The sequence below is a fragment of the Manis pentadactyla genome, chromosome 12, assembly GCF_030020395.1.
Source record: "Manis pentadactyla isolate mManPen7 chromosome 12, mManPen7.hap1, whole genome shotgun sequence".
Taxonomy (NCBI): domain Eukaryota; kingdom Metazoa; phylum Chordata; class Mammalia; order Pholidota; family Manidae; genus Manis; species Manis pentadactyla.
The window spans coordinates 58,639,176-58,660,146 of record NC_080030.1 but is presented as its reverse complement, the minus strand read 5'-3'; the positions used below and the strand labels follow the sequence as shown (position 1 = coordinate 58,660,146).

At 35.5% G+C, this 20,971-nt stretch overlaps 1 protein-coding gene across 1 annotated transcript in view; it reads left to right on the top strand.

The window, feature by feature from the left end:
- ENPP3 (ectonucleotide pyrophosphatase/phosphodiesterase 3) overlaps window positions 1-19,153 on the top strand; it is a 71,638-nt gene extending 52,485 nt beyond the window's left edge. The window contains exons 19-25 of the mRNA XM_036903779.2: window positions 1,050-1,101; window positions 2,154-2,305; window positions 8,710-8,845; window positions 10,988-11,065; window positions 11,399-11,531; window positions 13,127-13,283; window positions 18,899-19,153. Of these exons, the coding sequence (XP_036759674.2) occupies window positions 1,050-1,101; window positions 2,154-2,305; window positions 8,710-8,845; window positions 10,988-11,065; window positions 11,399-11,531; window positions 13,127-13,283; window positions 18,899-19,069 (879 nt within the window). The 3' untranslated portion in view covers window positions 19,070-19,153. The remainder of the gene's footprint in view (window positions 1-1,049; window positions 1,102-2,153; window positions 2,306-8,709; window positions 8,846-10,987; window positions 11,066-11,398; window positions 11,532-13,126; window positions 13,284-18,898) is intronic.
- Window positions 19,154-20,971: the final 1,818 nt, after the last annotated feature.

Here is a 20,971-nt window from a genome sequence, read left to right as displayed (position 1 = left end):
GGGTGAGGCACCAGGGTTGAGTTCAGGAGCAGGACCTCAGATCCCAGGAGACTTTCAACAAGGTGAGATTCCAGTGCTAGGAGGGAACCCCCAAAGGCAAGGAGTCAGAACAGGAGCTCAGAATGCAAGGATCAAGCCCACCTGTGAGAATTAGACCACATGGGTGGGGCCGCAGTTTCAGAATGGAATTGGAGCCTGGTTATTAGGAGCCCATCAAGCTAAAATTAATGTCAAGGTGCATCTGATGTCAATTTAAAAATGTGGTTGTAGAGCTACATGAAATCCTGCAACCTCAGGTAAAAATTATTCAGTCAGCAAAGACTTTACATTCTCTAAACCTCAAAATAACCATTGCAACATGTATAAATAAATACATAACCAACCAAAAAGAGTCTTTAAGAGACAAAAGTCCAACCAAGCTTTATGATAAAAATCAAATCCACGGCCAAGATCAGAGTAAGGGTGAGGGTTTTCTAGCTGTAAGGCAAATAACCTCAATTATTGAAAATAATAATAATAAACATTACAAAGTGGGTGTATTTTAGAGATAAAGAGGGTTCAGGAAAAGTAGATCAATTGTCCGCAGTCACAGAAGCTTGGTCTCCCTTGCTACATATCTCAAGTTCTTCTCTGTAAAGAATGCCCTTTGCTATTTGAAGGGTTCCAGTATGAGTCTAAGCCCCTCTGAGCTCAGCCTTACTAAATCAGAACAAGACCCTCAAGTGAGTTGTATGCATATTAAGGCTTGAGAAGTCTTGGGATGTTGTCTTCCCAACTTAGTAGTTGATTCCAGCTCTGGTCAGTATGCTTTGCCCCTTTGTCAATTATATATTTGCAAAATCCCACACACAAAAAGTATTCCGAGAAGTAGAGGTATCTCTATATCTCTGAGCAAGTGGAAGAATTGGAATTTAAACTCAAGTTAGTCTGGCTTCTTTGTTCAGTAATGAAGCATTCATGTGATTACTGTAGAAATAATCTTGATCACCTTTTAAAATATGTGTTATTAAATTAACTAACTTTCTCCCCCTCCCCACATCATCTTGCAGAATGCTTCTGTAGAACGTGTGAATCAAAAGCTAAATCTCACTCCAGATGAAAGTAAGTCGACAGAAAACATGTAAAGTCTTTGATGTTTAGACCTAACAAAACATAATATGGACTTTGGGAATTCTTCAGAATAAGCTCACAGGTGCTTTTGGACATAGATTTTACTACCAGTGTATAGAAGAAATTAAAAAAACACCCAGATCTAGTAACAAGAGCAAACACAGGGCAGTTACAATGGTTTCAGGAAAATAACAAATTCCTTGAAGTGATATCCCCTTTCTTAGATGTGAACAGACCAAACTGCCTGGGTTTGAGTCCTTCTTTTACTGCTTCCTGGCTATGTAACCTAGGCCAAACACTTACCCTCTCTGTGCCTCAGACCATCTATAATCATGTAGTTGTAAAGATTAAAAGAATTAATGGAAAGAATTTAGAACAGTGTCTAGCCTGTAGCAATATTATTATTACCTGTTATCTTTTAAGTATTTTTGCATTAAACTCATGAGGCCTATTTCATCATTTATAAAATGGGGGTGCCTACTTACAAAGTTATGAAGATTAAATGAGTTAATATACATGTGCACTTAGAATAGTTCCTGGCACACAGAAGAGTTCAATAAATGTGTTGGTTTTTGATGATCTTATAATCTCCTGCAAATTATTTCATGGCAATGGATACCGTGCAGGTTTTTGAACTATCAATAATTGATGGATTTTTAGATTCAATAGCAAAGGTAAAAATAAATCAATACAATAGGACATACTTTTTATAAAATTGCAATATCTTTCCCATGACAGCTATTAAGGTAGGTCATTTTGGTTAGAAAGTATGTACTTTTGACTTAGAGGTTTAATCTCTTCAAATATGTCCTGTGAACTGTAAACTGTTTGGCTAAATTACTTATCTAAGACTTAGCTTTGTAATCTGTAGAATGAAATAATAACACCTATCTGATAGGACTTTTTTGAGAATTGCAAGAGGTTAAGTATGCAAAATATTTGTCAGAGTACCTGGCACATAACAAGCCACCAGAGAATGATAGTTATGTGTAGAAGCATTTGCTAATTTTACAAACATTTTTATTTTGTTATTTTTATTTTAGTAACAGCAACAGAGAAACGAAATTTGCCATTTGGGAGGCCCAGAGTAATGCAGAACAAGGAGCATTGTCTCCTTTATCACAGGGACTATGTCAGTGGATATGCAAAGACTATCAGGATGCCCCTGTGGAGCTCATATACCATCCCCAAACCGGTATGTTACTGTGTCCATTGATTCACACAGGCTGGAAAATATTTGTAGTTTTCTGATATTCTAAGAGCTGAACTTCGATTTTCAGTAGAGATCCTGAATAGAGCTCACCGGCTTGTGGCTTGTAAAACAGTGTCCCAGGTATTGCTATGGGTGCAAAAGAGGAGGACATTGTGTTTTGCTAGGAGAAATTAGAAAGAGTTTACAGGACAATTGACCAATTGAGGAGGCAGATAGAAAAGAAGATTTCAAAGAGAAGTGAAATACAGAGGCGCAGTATTCATTTGGTATATCCTAAGTATATGGTGGGTGCACATGGAAGGTGATGGTAACTATTATCATAAAGAGCTTTATATTTACTTGGTTATTTAACAAATATTTTACTATCTGCTGTCTGCTATGGTAGGCACAAGGAACACATGTGAGAAGAGGTAATCCTTCCCTGAAGAACCTAGCACTCTAGTAAGTCAGGCTAGACTTACCTGTAGAGGTGTGCTGTGTCACAGATCTCTCCCAGTGTGGGCAAATATTTTACAAACAGTTAACTGCATCCATATGTATGGTTAATGACAACATCACTTTCTAAATATACACAATGTTCAGTTGTTTGTGATTTTCTTCAGCATACTATGAAGCAACAATATGAAATTATTTATTCCTTAAAAGAATTTGTATTTGTTGAGAATGCAATTGTTTAAATCTTCTTCCTTTTTCACTATCTGGTAAAATTCTTCTCAGTAACTGATGCTCAGACATTTCACTACCAAAACAAAGAAAATATTAGATCCTACCTCATACCATATACAAAATTAAATTGCTGGTGTATTTATAGACCTAGATGTGAACCACAAATCCATATTTTCTTTTGTGCATATCTTTGTGACCTTGAACTAGAAAAGGATTTCTCAAGACACAAGAATAAAAAAAGTACTGAGGAAACTGATTAATTTAACTATATTAACGTTAACCTATGAAAAATGAAAGTTATGGAAGGGATAATATACTTGTATTGCATATCAAAACAAGTGATGAGTATGCAGAATGATAATTAGGATCCAGAATAGTTAATAAATTTCCAACAATGAACAAGAGGATGACAAGCATCTTAGTTCTAAATGGGCAAAGACATGAGCCAAGAAATAGAACTTCATTAGCAATCAGAGAAATGTAAACTAAAGCAAAAATCAAAGTCTGCCAAAAACCGGTCAAAACAATCCTTCAGGGTAGGGATGGTTTTATTTAATGTATCCCTAGCACAATAGAGCTGCCCAGTAAATGCTTATTGAATGAGTGCATTGGATAAATTAATCCCAACCATTATTTTTAAAGGCTTAAAGACAAAGCAGTACTTTCAACCAAAAAAATAAATAAATAAGCAGGAACTTGTGTTTGCAGAGAAAATGTTAGTATTTTAGATCCAACTGATGACAAACCTCAATCTACTACTATTCTTGCTAAGAGTACAGATACTCTACTTCTTTTTATAGAAAGGAAGTGATTGGTTGTATCTGGTTTATTTACCCTCATTCCAATTCAAGATTTTTGGAGAAAAATACCACATTTTCCCACTACTAATTAAAGCTTAGTGTATTTTGAAAGCCAGCTTTGCTGTTGACAATGGTTTAATTGTGATCAGTGGGCACTAATGCTGTCTCCCAATGTGGGCAAATATTTTACAGTTAACTGCATACATATGTGTGGTTAATGACAACATCACTTTCTAAATATACACAATGTTCAGTTGTTTGTGATTTTCTTCAGCATACTATGAAACAACAATATGAAATTATTTATTCCTTAAAATAATTTCTATTTGTTTTTGTTCTTGAGAAAGGCAGTATATTCTAGGCCAGTCTTATTACTCAATTCTGTTTTGAAAAGTCCAGATACCAAGGGATTGTGTGGAGTTTAGGGAAATGTTTATGTTTTTAATTCTTTCCCCTGATGTCCTGCATTCCTGAATTTATATGAGCTTTAGTGGAAACCAAAGGCCAAGAGATTTTAAGTGGCCTCAGACTAGGAGTTTAGTACAATTCTTTTTTGTTATTGTTTTAAAACTAGCTTCTTTGTTACCAAAAGTTCCTGTCCTTTCACTGATCCCACAGAAGTACGTGTGCATTTCTCCCTCCAAGTAACAGGATGGAATTCTAGCAATTTTCTGCTTTCTAATTCAGAAATTACTCTGTTAGTATGTTGTGGTTCAAGAAAATTACACATAAGGATGTTTTGAGATTCACATTAAAATGCTGTAAATCAGCTCTGTGTTCGAAAAATCAGACTTTAAATAAGCACTTTTTAGTGTATGGGCCCAGCTGGCTTTTGCCTTTAAGTTTTATGGAGCTCTTGTTTTTCTGTGGTTTTGGTGGGTTTTCTAATTTGTGTTGTTATCTCAGAAGAGTTCTGGGGAAGTAGTTGTGATTTAAAATCGTGGTCCTGTAGCAGCTGCTTCAAAACCATTAAAGCTGATCAGACTGTCTATGGATTTTGCTTCTGGGCCTACTCAGTAGAAAGATCTGAACTGTTTTTTCTGTTCCTAGGTGAAAAACTGAAAATAAGAGTAAGACTTATGATTGTTATTTAGACTATATGCTTCATAAACTTTATATGAAATCAAAGGTCTATTTCAGAGAAAAAAATCTAGTTCGCTTTAAAAATATCTCCCTCTTTATCTATATGTGTATATACCTCTCCCATATTTTTTGTTTCTAAAGGTTTTTAGTTCCAGTATTAGAAATTGTGACCCACTCATGCTTTGTAAGTCTCAAAAACTAGGGACATTTTGTATACTGTAAACATTTTTTTACTTTAAGAAATATTAAACATTAAATATTTTGTAATACAAATATTTTTCCCTGTAGAAAAATATCACATGACTTGAAAAATAACTTAAAATGTGCAGTTATTATCCTTAAAAAAAGGCAAGATTGTAACTGTCCAATCTTTAAGTAAGTTTTAGCTTTTATGTTCAGCCTATAGGTAGTCTATAACTTCAATAAAAACAGTTTTATCCCCTGTTCAAGTATTATTTTATCCCCACGCCATTACTAGAAATGAAAGCATTTCACTTTCCTGTCTATGCTTATCATCTGCTTCTCTTGAAGAGTTTTGAGAGCTAGGGAGTTCAGATTTTATCTGAGCGTCTGAGTTCTATTTATTGTTTACCTGACTTTCTATCCCCTGGCTTAAAAACACTAAGGAACTCTGAAAAGATGGCAGCATTGAAGCTGTTTCTGTGTGTCAGGGGTGGTAGGGTAGGGGTGGGAGGGGTGGTTTACTATGCCTTCCCTCAGGAGCCCAAGAGGCAGAGGCGATGTGACCATACTTTCCCACATCCTTCTAGAGGGCTGTCTATTGCATAATCTCACCTTTATAAAGGAGGTCACACCCTGTCTTTCCTAGTCTTATATTTGGGGTTTCAAGTTTGGTATGAAAGAAACAAGATTTTCAATTAGCAGAAAACGTGTAATTTTCTTTTAGTACCTTCTGGCTAAAGCCACCTTGGTCCATTTCCCCCAAACCAAAGTCCATGCCACTTTGAGAAAAATAGTAAAATATTTTGCCCGATTAAATTGTTGGAGCACAGCTTTCACAGCTGCAGTCTCATTAAAAATGACAATAAATTCCTTAACATTTTTATAATTTTAACTGTTGAATATAGGCATTTCATTTCCCTCACATTATGGAAAATGCATCTATGGTACATTTATGTATTGTACACTTCTTCAAGGAAAATTTATTCAACATGTCAAGTTTCAGAGTAAAATGATAAAGATATGTAGTGGAAACATCAATTTACATTCTGGATGTCTACAGGTCAGACTCAGTCAGCAATCAGTGCTCCTGGTTCTCCTATTTTACATCTTTCTGTACCTATTTATGCCAAGTGAAGAAAACTGGTCATTCAGAACTGTTTACTATGATATATTTTTTGAAAGAATATAAACAAATGTTTTCAGCTTTCTAGTGTCTGCCATCAGGAGAGTGAAATAAATGGTGAGAGTTAAATCACCACCTCTAACAGAAATACATTCATATTTCTTGGTTTATTTCTGTTTTGGTAGACTATATCACTCAGGAGTTTCCTGAGAAAGGAAGAAGGGAAAGATACATTTTTGAGACTTTGTGTGTCTCAAATGTTCTTATTCTATCTATATGCTTAACTGATGGTTTAGCATTTGAATATTAGAAATACTTTTTCTTCAAAATTAATGAGACAGTAACTTCTGGACTGATCCACTAATGTTTTTATATGTTCCTTACCCTTTTCATCCTCTTGTCTTAATTCCACTTATTGAGAGATACCTGCAATTTCATCTTATATCTTATTGAATGTTTTATTTCTGCTGCCATATTTTTAACTCCCAAGAGCTCTATCTCTTTTCTTTCCTTTTCTATTGCTTTCTGTTCTTTCTATATGGATGCCATGTATAAGCTCATCTCTCTGAGGAGCAAGTATTCCTCTGCTCTCTGCATTGTCTCTTTTTCTTCTTGATTCCCATCCTGACCCACACAGAATGTCTAGTGGTTGGTCCTTGGCTGTCAGCTCATAGTTTAAAGGTTAGGCACAAAGCTACATGGCTGGGACCTGCCTGCCAATAGGCCTCACTGCAGGCTCATCAGGACAAGAACCAGCCATTCTGTTAGGAATTCCCAATTGTTTAAGTATCCTGTTTTCCTTTCAGGCTTGTTTGTTTTCCAAAGAAAGGACAGTTTTAATCTGACCCAGCATATAAAATCTGCACACTACATGAGAGCAATGAGCCTGGGATCTTACCATTCAGTATACAGATTTTTTAAAATTCCATTGCTTTCAATATGGTGCACCTGCTTCCTGAGGCGTCTTGTGTCCTAACAAAGTCTAATCATCCCTCTGGCTCAACCTCTCCAGTGAGTGAACATTCTGTCTAGCCTTTTTTACAGATTTTCAGCCTATCCTCTTCTCTCCAGACCTATGCACATTTTGTTTTTAGGAGACTCCAAGTTCTACCCCAGGGGGTTCTGCAGTAGGAGTCAGTTTTTTTGTGTGCTTTCCCCAGCCATACATAGGCTTTTGATTGTCACTGTTTATATCTAAGTCGGGTTACCATAGTAGACAAATATATTTATCTAATTTCCAGCTCCTGAAAATTTCTTATCATCCCCTATGTATTTTCATAATTACTGTTCTTGTTAGGGGCTTTCAGAAGGAAGCAAAAATAAATGTATTCAATCGAGTCGAGAAGTCTATTCAACTTCTGCCTAGTGTTTTCCAACTGGAGTGTTTTGGTATGTTAGGGGATTCATTCTCTGGATGCTTTTCCCCAGACTTACCATTTCTTTATCTCCTGCCTGCTCTATACCTCCTCATGGTACTCTACTGTGTATGTACATAGCACACGGTGTATGTTGCCTTTTTCTTTGTGAACTGATCTTTTACATTTTTATTTATTTATTTTTTCCCAGCTTTATTGAGATATAACTGACATACAGCATGGTATAAGTTTAAAGCATGCAACGTGATTTGATACATGTAGATTGTAAAATGACTTCCACATACATTTTAGTTGCCATAGCTATCTAATTCTTGCTTTTGACACAATGTAGTGAATACAGGAAAGACATTGTAATTTAACTTTTTTATAAATTATATTTTTAAAGATTGTTAAGAATACATTGTGGGCAGTAGAGGGCATGTAAATCAAAATCTCTGAAATAATTAAATGAATAGCAAAACATTTACTTACGAGTAGATGTTAATCAAAATATGAAGATAATGTAATGCTGTTATCTTAAATACTTAGGTTAGGCAGCACATTTATGGGATGCCTGCTAGTGAATAAGTCATTTTATTAGTTATGAATAGAGTTGCAAAGAAAAATTATAAAAGATACACTCCTATATTTCACAATGAATGTAGCATAGCTATAAATGTATTTAAATCCCCAAGTAAGTAAGCTGAGATACCTACAGCTTCTTTGAATTAATTTTAGGTTAATTAGAAGTACTTGCCTAACTGAGGAATAATATCCTTAGTTCTTATGTGTATCTTAAAAATAAGATGTTTGTTTTATTTTCAATTTTTATTTGCAGGCAAAACATACATCAATGCTTTAAAGTTAAATCCTGAAAAGGCTTTTGTTTTTTAGCAGTAGCTCACATTATTCATCTGCTCTCAATTCACTTTCTCTTCTGCAAATATTCCTTTCCAAGGTGCATTTGATTTGCCTTCCTGGTGTCCCTAACCAGAAGGGAACCACGGAGGAAAGCATTGATGAAGATGTCCATTTCCATTGCTTACGTAGACCTGATTCACTAAGAAAATAGGAAAAGGTTGAATGGAAAACATTCTAGGGAAGTTACAAACCATATAAGGTGATGGGTGAACCACAACTGGGGGAGTAATTTTTTTTCTCTCTCTCTTTCAACAGGGAGACACATCACCTCTTCCTCCCACTGTCCCAGACTGTCTGCGGGCTGATGTCAGGGTTTCTTCTTCTGAGAGCCAAAAATGTTCCTTCTATTTACCAGGCAAGAATATCACCCACGGCTTCCTCTATCCTCCTGGTTAGTATAACTCTTTTTTAGAGCAGCAGCTTAGAAAGCCCTCATCAGCTGAATGTGGGCATGTGCCTTAAACATATGCTCCCCACCCAAACTACCTGCTTGGGCTAAACAAGCTGCCCACGAGGCTTCCAGTGGTTGTGGGCTGGTCTGAAGCAGTGCAATGGCTATAATAAAGACTAATAAATTTTGCAGCGGGAACGACACATCAGTTCTATTATGGCCCAGATGTTCAGAGAGTTGGGCAGGTTTAAGTTTAATTTTAAAACTAAAGATTCCTTGGAGAGGGACACAGGCATCTAAAAAAATATTTTTTCTGGCTACTGCCCCAGCGAAGGACTGCACGGAGAATGCAGCTGTGCCTGTGAAAAGAAATCAGGCTGGAATTCAGGCCTCTCGTTCATGCAGTATGTCCAACAACTTTCAACTGTGGATTTAGCAGCCAAATGAACTTGGAGTTTTTTTTAGGAACATGCAAAAGCCAGTGTGTTTTTTCTAAAACTCAAATTGCTTCCCTGTACATCAGGAAATGTCATTTTCATTAACTCACCCATGAGATTTTCAGCAATTTTAGCTTCTGGGAATGGGTCTGCTCTTGATATTTGGCTTCATTTTCCTGGAAACCATGACCAGCAAGGTCAATTTAGAGATTTATAACTTAGAGATTCTCAGAGTTATAGTGGGAAAAAAGAAGGCATAATGAAAACAAATAGATCATGAATTTAAACTCCAAATACAGAATTAGGATAAACCAATAGATCTCATTACACTGTCTACAGACAATTGGAGCTACCATTTTTATGCATACCTTAGGATAAATAGTTGCAGCATTTTATGAATACAATTTTTTAATTGGCATGTAAAATGGTATCTGTTAAGCCATAAGATATTGGATGATATAGAAATGTTTGCATTGACAAGGAAACGAAATTAAGAACTGAACAGCTTGTCTCAAAAAGTGTTAAGGATAAAATGAAACTCCCATCTAACTCTCCACTATAAATTCTGTTTGTTAGAAATTCCATTAGACGCTCATTCTTATTTTTCTCTGAGAAGGAGGTAATGTTATGTTGGTGGCCCTCCCAAATTTCAGGGTTGATTTAAAGAGTAGAAAAGACATATAGGGGATCTGAGGACTGTGAACAGCATGTGAAATTTTAAGGAAAAATCCCACTTGTTTTTCCTTGCCTTTTAGCACCCACCCATAGGCCTTTCATTTAAGTATTATTTAAGATACCCACATAGAGTTGAAATATAAAAAGTATTATTATAAACCTTTCTAGGCTTGCAGATTTTTAAAAACTCACAATGTTTCCATGAGACAAATGAAGCACAGAGGGACAGAACACTTTGCTCAGGAGGTTCAGCTGGTAGGCAGTGGAGGTTCTAACCCAGCTGGTCTGGTTCAAGAGTACATGGCCCTCTATGCTAGACGGCACGTCCAAGAGTTATTTATAATGGCATTATTTTGTGCACATTCAGTAACTATGCATTCTTATCAGTATTATGGTTGTTTCCCACAGCTGCTATGATAAATTGACTCAAACTTGGTGGCTTAAAGCAATAAAAACATATTCTAGAGTTTTGGAGGCCCTGAGTCCAAAATTAAAGTGTTGGCAGGACCATTCTCCCTCTGAAGGAGAGAATCCTTCTTTACCTCTTCCAAGGTCTGGGGATCTAGCCATTGCTTGACTTGGAACTGCATCATTTGAAATCTCTGCCTCCATCTTCACACCACCTTTTTTTCCTGAGTTTCTCCTTTTTTGGACCCTCCCTCTCCTTATAAGGATTCCAGTCATTGGATTTAGAGCCCACCGTAACTCCAGGATAACCTCATCTTGAAATGCTTAACTGAACTGCATCTGCCAAGACCCAATTTTCCTGCCTATTAAGTTCACTGGGATGGGGGTGGGGGCTGGTAGTTAGGACTTGGACATAACCTTTTTGAGATCACCATTCAACCCACTACAGCTATCAAATGCACAAAACTCCCCACATTATTGATAATCTCTACTGGAGAGCACTTATATGTCTGTGTTTTGACTGCTAATGATTTATAATTTTATGTAGTAGTGATTTGCCTGTTACATAGTATGTCATATTATCTCTGAAAGATAGATTTAATAAAATTCATTTGTTTTGCAGCACACAATAGAACTTCTGATAGTCAATATGATGCTTTAATTACAAGTAATCTGGTCCCTATGTACGAAGCATTCAAATGTAAGTAGATAATTACATTATTAATTTAAAAATACCTGACTCTATGAACTTACAAACTAAAACACATCTTGTTACTGTATCTTGTTTCTGACACTGAGTCATTTTGTTCTAATGTTTTAAACAGAACCAGGAAGAATCTCTCACATAATTTCTGAAACATCTCATGTAATGTTTTAAACATAAGACCAGTCTGCACCTCCTTTAGTGTGGTTGCTATCTATCAACATAGAACGATGTTACAAAATCATTGACTGTATTCTCCATGCTGTGCTACCATCCCTGTGACTTATACTATGATTGCGAATTATTAACACATTATTCTTTTATTTTTAGACATGTGGGATTATTTTCACAGTGTTCTTCTTGTAAAACATGCTATGGAAAGAAATGGAGTAAATGTGGTTAGTGGACCAGTATTTGATTATAATTATGATGGTCATTTTGATGCTCCAAATGAAATTACAGAGTAAGTAATTTGAAACCAAATGGACTTTTTTACTTAGCAACAGAGTATCATAATGGGAAGTCTCAATATTTTAAATAAAAGCTCAGTATCCTAAATATTACTGAGTAATATTTATATAGAGATGTTACTGTTGACCATTTTCAACTAGTTTATCTTAATACTTAGTGAAAGTTTTATACAGCAAAAATTTAAACTGATGTACAAAGAAAATATGTACAAGGAAAAGTTTAGCAAAACTTAAATTTGGGAAAGTCTTAAACTAATGGACAAAAGAAAAGTTAAGGAGATAGAGAAGACTCACTGTATTATTGGTAAATATAGAACCAGTCCAGCAATAAATAAGAAAAATCAAGTAGTGATGATTTAAAATATTGTCCAATAGTGGGTGATTCATAAAATTATCACCCAGGAGAGGGTGTAGGCTTCATGTAGAAAGCTAGTTCTACGAAACTGTACATCTTTGTACCAAACCTGGTCATAACATGTTTCTAAGAATTACTTTTGAATGCAGCAGATAGGAATAGAGAGTTTTAGAAGTTTTATCCATTATTTCTCTTTATTATCAAAATGTATGTAGATCCAAACTAAGCAATTGCACTGTCTGAGCCTAGATTATGATGCAAAGCAATGATTGCTACCTGTACCTTCCAACAAAGTAACATTGTGACTCCTAAGTGTGTGTGGCCTTTCCTATTTTGCTTACTGTGTCCTTATTTCAGTATTTATGGTCCTATATTTCACCATGTTATAAATGCAGCAAATGCTTTGGTAGCATTTTACAGGCTAGGTACTTTTCTAAACACATGTACTTCATTTAATCCACAAAGCATTTCTATTAGCCCCATTTCAAGATGAGGAAACTGAGGCACAGAGAAGTTAAGTACTGTGTCCACATCTCACAATTAATGAAGCCAGAATATGAACCTAGAAAATCTACCTCTGGGTCCCTGTAGAAATTCAAAATCACAGTACTATGTTACTACTTATACCAGCTAGTATTTCCTTTAGCACTCTCATACTAATATACCTTTATTTTGCACTTAAAACTTTTAAAAGCACTCTCATGTTCATTATATGAAACTAAAGGACTGTCACATCAGTTGGATGAATTTATCACCATGTCCACCTTGTGAAGCTGGCAGCAGAGAATCACCTCCGTGTTAGAACTGAGGAAACATTAAGTCATAGAACGTTAGGGGATTAGTACTCATCCGAACATCCAGTGGACGTGCACCGCTGGGTTGGAATTGGGCTCTTTTGGTCCCAGCCCCTCCTTTGTTAGAAAATGTCACTGTGAAGTATAAAGTCAACACAGCTAGGAAACACAGGAGGCATATTATGGTCTGCTTTTCTTTGTATTCTAATATTGTCCCCAAATATTAAAATGACCAAGCTTGCACTTCTATAAATTTCTGTTCTGGCTCACTGAAGTCTGAAAAATGTGTGATAAGATTTTCTACTTTCTATTCAATTCACTTACTTTTTTTTTTTAACCCTATTTTCACCTTGGCCTTTCTCCAGAAGTATATGAAGACATTTATAAACTTTGGAAGCAAATATATAATAAAATCAAATATTTTCAATTATGTTTTTAGATACGTAGCCAACACCAATGTTCCCATCCCAACACACTACTTCGTGGTGTTGACTAGTTGTAAAAATAAGAGCTACACCCCTGATGCCTGCCCTGGGTGGCTGGATGTCCTGTCCTTTATCATTCCTCACCGACCTACCAACGTGGAGAGCTGCCCTGTGAGTGTGCTCCGGGAATGTCCTCAGGACCGGGAACAATTAGGCTGGGGGCGTGTGAGCTTTCATAAGTGTGTTCCGACTGCAGTATAATTTTCAGATGTTTCATGGGTTGAACTATAGTAAAAATGTCCTCATTTTAAAACTTTTCTTTAGACTAGTGAGCTCTAGGTAATTAGCATCAATTTAAATGTAGATATGTCTACATGAACATGTGTTTATATATGCATATAGTGTGTATGTTATTTATATACATTTTACTCATACTCACCAATGTAAGAGAGGGTGGTATCTTATCAACACTTTAATTCTGAACACAAATGTTAATGTTCTGTGCCAAAGTTGACACTAAATTAATGTTTCCTGAATGAATATGTAAATCTAAAAAGTCCATCAACTTGAAACAAGAAGTCTGAAATTGTATATACACACACACACAAGCACAAAATAAGTAGTTGAAGTAACATTCCCTTTTTTTTCCACATCATGTAATAGTCCACATCAAAATTTTTTTGGATCAAGACAAATGATATGTAGTTACTTCAACTTTCATTTATATTCTTTATAGAAAAGAAGTATGTATCCTGGACTGAAGTTATTCAACAAATAATACTTATTAAAGTATAGTATCATGAAAGCTCTTTAGAATGCAGCAAGGAGGAATACATTTTCTCTGTTCTCAAGGAGTTCCTATATAAGTTTGATATATAAATAAGATATATAAATGAGGATAAATGAAATAAAGAACATAAATGGGTCAGTCAATAACATAAGTAATTTTTTATAAATTAAAATATAAGAGATGTCACAAAGTTGGAATTAATTGCATAATCTGTTGTAAGGATTCAGTATTTCAAATTCAAAACACATTTGGCTGGAATAATCATTAAAGGTTGCATAAAATGAGGGGGAGTAATGCTGGTCCCTGAAGGATGGGCTGGATTTGAACACCTTGAGAGGATTAGGAAGAACCTTGGAAGAAGTAAAGAATGGAGAGGATTTGGAAAATAATTGGGTGCCAAGATCCAAAAGAAAAGAGAGATTCAAAGATGAATCAGAGATTTTTAAATGTAGGCAATTAGGAAAGACAGAAAGAGGGAAGTTAGGAATGAGAACAATTTTAGCAGATATGTAGGATAATTAAATTTAGGCATGTCAGGTTTGTAGAAATGGGCGCTCATGTGGAGGAATTCCACAGACTGTTAGAGACTGGAAATTAGAGCCTTGTTTCTAGGCCAGATTGGGATCAACCTTATTCTTTCGGATGTTCAACAAATAACTGCCTTCACCATACTGTGCATAATGGGAGGTACACAGATAAATCAGACATGAATTCTATACAAATGGGCTCATACTCTATTACTTAGAAGCCTAGTAAAGTAAAAGAAGGAAGAGATAAGTGGGACAAGAGAGGCAAATAAAATTGATGCAGATTTCAAAGGAGATATGCTTGCTGGCAGGAAAGGTGACATTCTAGCTGGGTCTTGTAGAAGATAGGATTTGAGCCTGAGTGTTCAAATGGTCTTTCACTCACTAAAGATGAAGGGCAAAGGTTAGGGGCTAACCAGTGTGTCATCTGTGGCCTCAGAGCGAGCAAGAATTTTTAAATAAGAACCTATTAGGAGATGTTTTCTAGTTAAATCTCTTCCTGCTTTTCTTGTCAGATTTTTATTTAGTTCAGATAAGGTTAAACCAACGTTCTTCACTTCCTCTTCCAGTGGCAGACAGTGGTGGCTAATACCATGTGGTGCTTTTTACTGCTGAATCAGGGTTAAATAGTACTTTATCACAGAGGTTCTAGGTAGCTATTATGGATTGATTAGAATGGGTATGCAAAGAAGAAACTTTGCTATCCCTGGCCTAGGCCCTTATTTCCTTCTGTGAGGGCTTTTGGAAATTAATCTAAAGCAACTTCATTATCTGCTGTCCTCCCCTTCATTTCTACACAAAACTGCCAACTTACCTTAAAATTTAGTTTTTCATTATGACATACTTCCTTTTCCCAAAACATTGATTATCTATCCTGAATAATAATAATAAAAAAAGCAAACAAAGTCTCCCAGCTTGTATTTAAACCTTCACAATTTACCCTCAGTTGACCTTGCAGACCCAAGTTCCAGGCCAGCTGAAGTCTGGATATTACTTTAACACATCTTGAATTTCCCTACTTCAACATCATTGCTCATGCTCTTCTGTTCTTTAACTTCTTCTCCATCTGTTAAAAATGCTACCTTCAATGCTTAAATTTCAAGGTAATGTACAAATGATATGAAACCTCCTTTCATCATCCAAAGGGGAGATGACCTCAGAATTAATAAGGCATCATCTCTATTGAATAAGACATCATTACTGATGGATTGCACATTATCCAAGATTTTAAGGAATTTGCAGTATGACATCTATAAAGATAATTATGAGCCATAATATAAGTATAAAGCAAACTTAAACCATGTTATGGTTTTAAGAGAGATTGTGAAGTTAATAAGATATAGCTGTCAATTAAATGTGAGGAAGGGGTGAGGCAGGATGAGAATCTATAGTGACTGAAAATTTAGGCATTACTGGTCAGGAAATGCATAAGACAATCATTGTTTTGGGAAGGATACATTTGCTGTTGGTGGTCCAGACTGAGAAACTAGTTGAATATCTGGAAGGATATATAAGAAGCAGCAGTACCAATAGAACTTGATGACACCTTCTGTTTCCTTAACTGACTTGTGTTTTTTTCCATGGTGAAAAACCCTTGTGCGAGTTTGAGATTTGGACGTCATAGGTTCAGTTATTGAATTGGCTTGTTTGGGTAAATACTGAATGTCACTTTCCTCAACTGTGTAAAAATATTCACCTCCTCTCACAAAAGTTGTTGCGTGGATTGAATGAGCTATTTTATATAAAATCCTAATCTCAACAACCAATTCTAGCCATTATAAAGAAATCAAACCTAGTGATGGGATTATAGTCTAAAGTCAACATTAAATGAAATTTTGTACAGGTAAAACCCCCTCTCATCAAATCATCCAGAAAGTACAGTACAAACTGTACCTTAATAAATCCAGATCATCTAGTATTTCCACTAGCATTAGAACACTTTAAGCTCCCAGTGAAATAGTTGGCTTGCTTTAAGGGACACATTGTATGAAAACTCTGCACTTTTAAGTATTTTAATCCCTCAGTGTGGGATTGGTACTCCCACTACAAGAGGATTGAGGGAACTGACACCAGTTATAGAAATGATAGGGAAGGTTTCATTCTACCTCATACTTAATCTAGGGAACTAGATTAATTTTGCCTTACTTATTTTCTGCCTTCTTGTTTTCCTTCCATCTTTTTACTGCCCTCCTTTTCATTTTTTCTTTTCTCACTTAACTTGGTATTGTTAAATTCCTGTCAGATCAATGAGAATATTGCCATGAGTCCAAGTGACTATTATTATTATAAAATTACCCAGCAAATATTGGAAAGTATGGGTATGGAACTTTGAAGAGAATGCAGAACTGTAAAGAAAGGTTTGGTGTTAAATTGTGGGAGTGAAATAAAACTGCCAAAGTGAAGAAAGTGAAAAGGAAAGGTCCAAACATCAAATTGAGAGAAATGTCTATATTTCCAGGATGGAAAAAAAACTATAATCAGTTAAGGAAACAGAAGTTTTCATCAAACAAGTAAAGAGTTAGAGGTACAGGAGAAAAAGTAGGGAATTTCAGAAGCTTGAGGTGGTCAACTAAGTGGAAGGTCTAAACAAAATCCGTTCAAGTAGTTCACCCCTGATAAAGCAGTTTCATTAGTACAGTAGCAGCAATAACTAGACTGTAAGTGGTTGAGGGGAGAGAATAAGGAAGTGGGCGGGGAAAAAATGCTGAAATCGATATCACGTCAAAAAACTAAGTGAGTTGTACTTTGGGAGAATATGATATTTCTAATTATGTAGCAGTTCTAATACATATATATGCATATTCAAAAGCAAAAATTTAAATATAACTCATAAAGGCTGTCTATACACAAGGCTGCCATTCAGTTGGCACATGCTGGTTAAGCTGGAGCAGTTGTCTATAGCTGGTTTCTGCTCAGATTGGTTGGTGCCTGTGAGCTACCTGGTATCAAAGAGCTTGAGTATTACCCTTGCCGAGGTAGAGTTATGTGTTCTCCTTTAAGATGATTTAGTTTCAGTCTTAAAAAAGGGTAGACCTAGTCAGGTGTTCAGTAAACATTTAGTTGAATGGATACCAAACAAACCAGGAAAGAGTAAAGTAATATAAGCCAAGTGGGAGAAAAGTTTATGAAAAAAGTGATCAAAATTATTAAATGTTGCTGAAATGTGAAATAGTAAAGACAGGGAAGAGAAAAAAAATGAATTAGATCCCCATTGGAAACAGGGGCTCAAATTATAGTACATTGCATATCAATTTCAAATAAAATTTAACTCACACCATGAATCTCACTCAGAGAAATGCTTTAGTGGTTAGAAACAGAGTAATTTCCTCTCATGCTTCCTCTGGTTCAAATAATAAGCTGTCTACTTTAACCCTCATGTTTAAAAACCATGTAAACCACTGCGCTGAAGACAAATGAGTTATTAACACACTTGTCTAATTAAACTTTGAAACTTTCTTGCTTTTAAAAAACTAAAAAATTAGCATTATCATATGAACATCAGAAAATTAGTAAGTAAAGAATAAGGAATTTCATAAATCTATGGGTCTAAATTATTGAACTAACTTTTCTGCAGTAAAAAACTTCTTAAAAGTCAATGGCTAAGGGATATCTGAAAAGAGATACTTAACTATAACAATGCTCAGGGTAATAAAATTCAGCAATGATAAAACACTATTTGTGCCATGATTTGGCAAGGATGTGGGGAAGCAGGAATTATCCTCCATAACAATGGAGGTGTAGATTACTTTAAACCCTTTGAGGAGTCCTAGATTTAGTATCTGGTAAAGTTAAAGTTGCAGGTACTTTATGACCCAACAATTCCATTTATATATCCTTGAAACTCATGTTTTTGAACACAGGAGGCATGTGCCAAGTTCTTCATTACGGTATTAGTTATAATGCTGAAACTTGTATCCATGTGGCAATGAAAAAAAAATAAACTGTGTTACCACAAACCACAGCTAAAAACAAATAATTTAAACCGATCTAGATATATAACTATGGACTGATTACAAACATAAGACTGAAGGAAAAAGTAATTATAGAAATCCAGTTCTATTATCATTTATACAAGCTTAAGAACTCATAAGTCAATAGTGTATGTTGTATATTGATGTACAGTAAAAATTCAAAAGCACAGACTGAATTCACACTGACTCATGATAATGATTTAACACTGAGTAGAACACTGGGGACTTAACCTCATCTGTAATATCTTATTTCTGAAAAAAATGTACATCTGAAGTAAATATAAAAATTGCTAAACTTTGGGATGGTTTCTATTTGTTATAGTATACTCTGTACTTTTTTTCTTTTTATGTTAGTAAACAACAAAATTTAGCTTTATCAAATTAAGATTTAAGGTAATAAACACCACAGGAAAAAGGACAACTTCTAAATAATAAAAGATCTTTATGTTAGTGAAATCATGCCCTATGAAAAAATAGTCTGTAATTTCTCTTTTTCAGGAAAATAAACCAGAAGCTGTTTGGATTGAAGAAAGATTGAAAGCACACACTGCCCGGGTCCGCGATGTGGAACTTCTCACTGGGCTTGACCTTTATCAGGAAAAAGTACAGGCTGTCTCTGAAATTTTGCAACTAAAGACATATTTACCCACATTTGAAACCATTATTTAACTTAATATATAAAACAATTTTGGCAAGATATAAATGATTTTTCTGCTGGAGAATTACAAAATAAAGTTTTCTATTTTTCCTTAACTCCTCTCATAGTTTCCACCATTCCTTTCTCTTCTGAATTTCTATGAATGCACATCATTTTAGATACATTTTTTTTACACAAAGATTGTGCCATGTTATAACTTCCTTATTATACTTATTATCTCATTTATGATCTTTGCCTATATTTTTCTGTCCAGCTTTATCTAAACCTGAGAGATCTTTGATATTGTCTAAAAAATTTTTTTTAGACACACATCTGTAATTTTCTAATCCAAGTGTGAGGTCAACTAAGGTCTGGGGAGTAGATTTGGAAAGGGGAAATTCTAAGTTGGCTTGTTTGTCAGCCTTAGTTAAAATTCTGGAAATTAATTTTCTCAATGCATTTATTTGTTTCTTTCTTTCTCTTTTTACCCTACAGGATTTTTAGTGCCATAGTTGGAAATTTCAGGGTCAATTCTTCTAGAAAATACCAAAAACAAAGGAGTTTTTTTGAGGAAGTAAAAGAAGATGTGTGGAGATGAATAGGATATAAAGATGCACCTTTAGATGTGCCAAGAATTCATATTTAGCTATTAATTTATCTGGAATTTAGTATATGGATGTCTATCAATGTTTAGTATAATAATGTCCATCAATGTCTGATCATTTTAGAATAAGCATATGGAAATTCTAGAAGTATACATTTATGCTGCTTCGTTGGGCTGATTTTGATACTATAAAGCCCATCTGTTTTTGGTACTTGAGTATATTTCCAAATTACATTTCAGTTCTTTGAAAATCCTCTTGCCCTAGGGAAATCTCTTTCCTTCCTCCACCTCCATCCCCACCCCTGCATCACCACTACCCCACCACCACTGCTTGTCATCTGTTTACTTTGGGAGGGCTGGGTATGGGAATGGAAACAGGACACAAATTGAAACAGTTTTCAAAAACACAAACAAGGCTCTTGGAAGAAACGACTTCCTTTTTACACAGCATCCTTGGCAGACCACAATCACTCCCTCAATCAGTAGACTCAACGCTTGAACAAAGTTCCAGACAGGAACAAACCTCAGCCTTCCAATGAAGGAGAGTTTGTGCAATTCTGACTTGTCCCAAATGTACTGTATAAACATAGCTGGATAACAACTAGCATAATATGACTTAGAGCTAACCTGGTTCTGTTATCCTACGATATTTTGTTTTTCATAGATCTAGAAGAAATCTAGAGAGGCCAGTTCATCCATCTGTTAAGGCTCACTCCTCTAAATAATAATGTTCTCTCTCTAACGAATGAGCCAAAACCTTAAACAATTTTCTGTACTTCTTGAAATTAAGAAAATTTACCTAATGATTAGCATAGTGTTCTATTTAATGTAGTATCTAAAGTTTGTTTGTAGTAGTTTGTTAAGGAATCATCAGTTTTCATTTCAGTATAATGAAGCAACAGTGAACTGATATGAGCAAGTTCTAAAGTGACAGGCACAAGGGTTTAAATCTTGGCATTCTAGCTCTGTGACCTGGAGCCGGTTCCTTAAACTCTACAGCTTAGTTTTCTCATTTGTAAAAGGGGTTCAAAGGGTAGGTATGAGCACTTACTTCATAGAGTTGTTGCTGGAATTCAGTGAGTTGCTAGATATAGAATGTGTGTATTAGAGGTTCTAACATGGTAGCATTACCATCTCCCTCAATCACGTAGAAAGCACTCCTTTTAAACTAACCAGGCAATTGCTTGCTTCACGTGGGCTTAGGCATAGTCTCAGTGACTCAAATTTGTGGATTGGCTGGGTTGATCTTTTCCCTGTGATTTAGAGGTTTGACTCCTATATTTCCTGCCAGGATGAGTTAGTCACATTAATAGCCCCCTCCATCATGGTT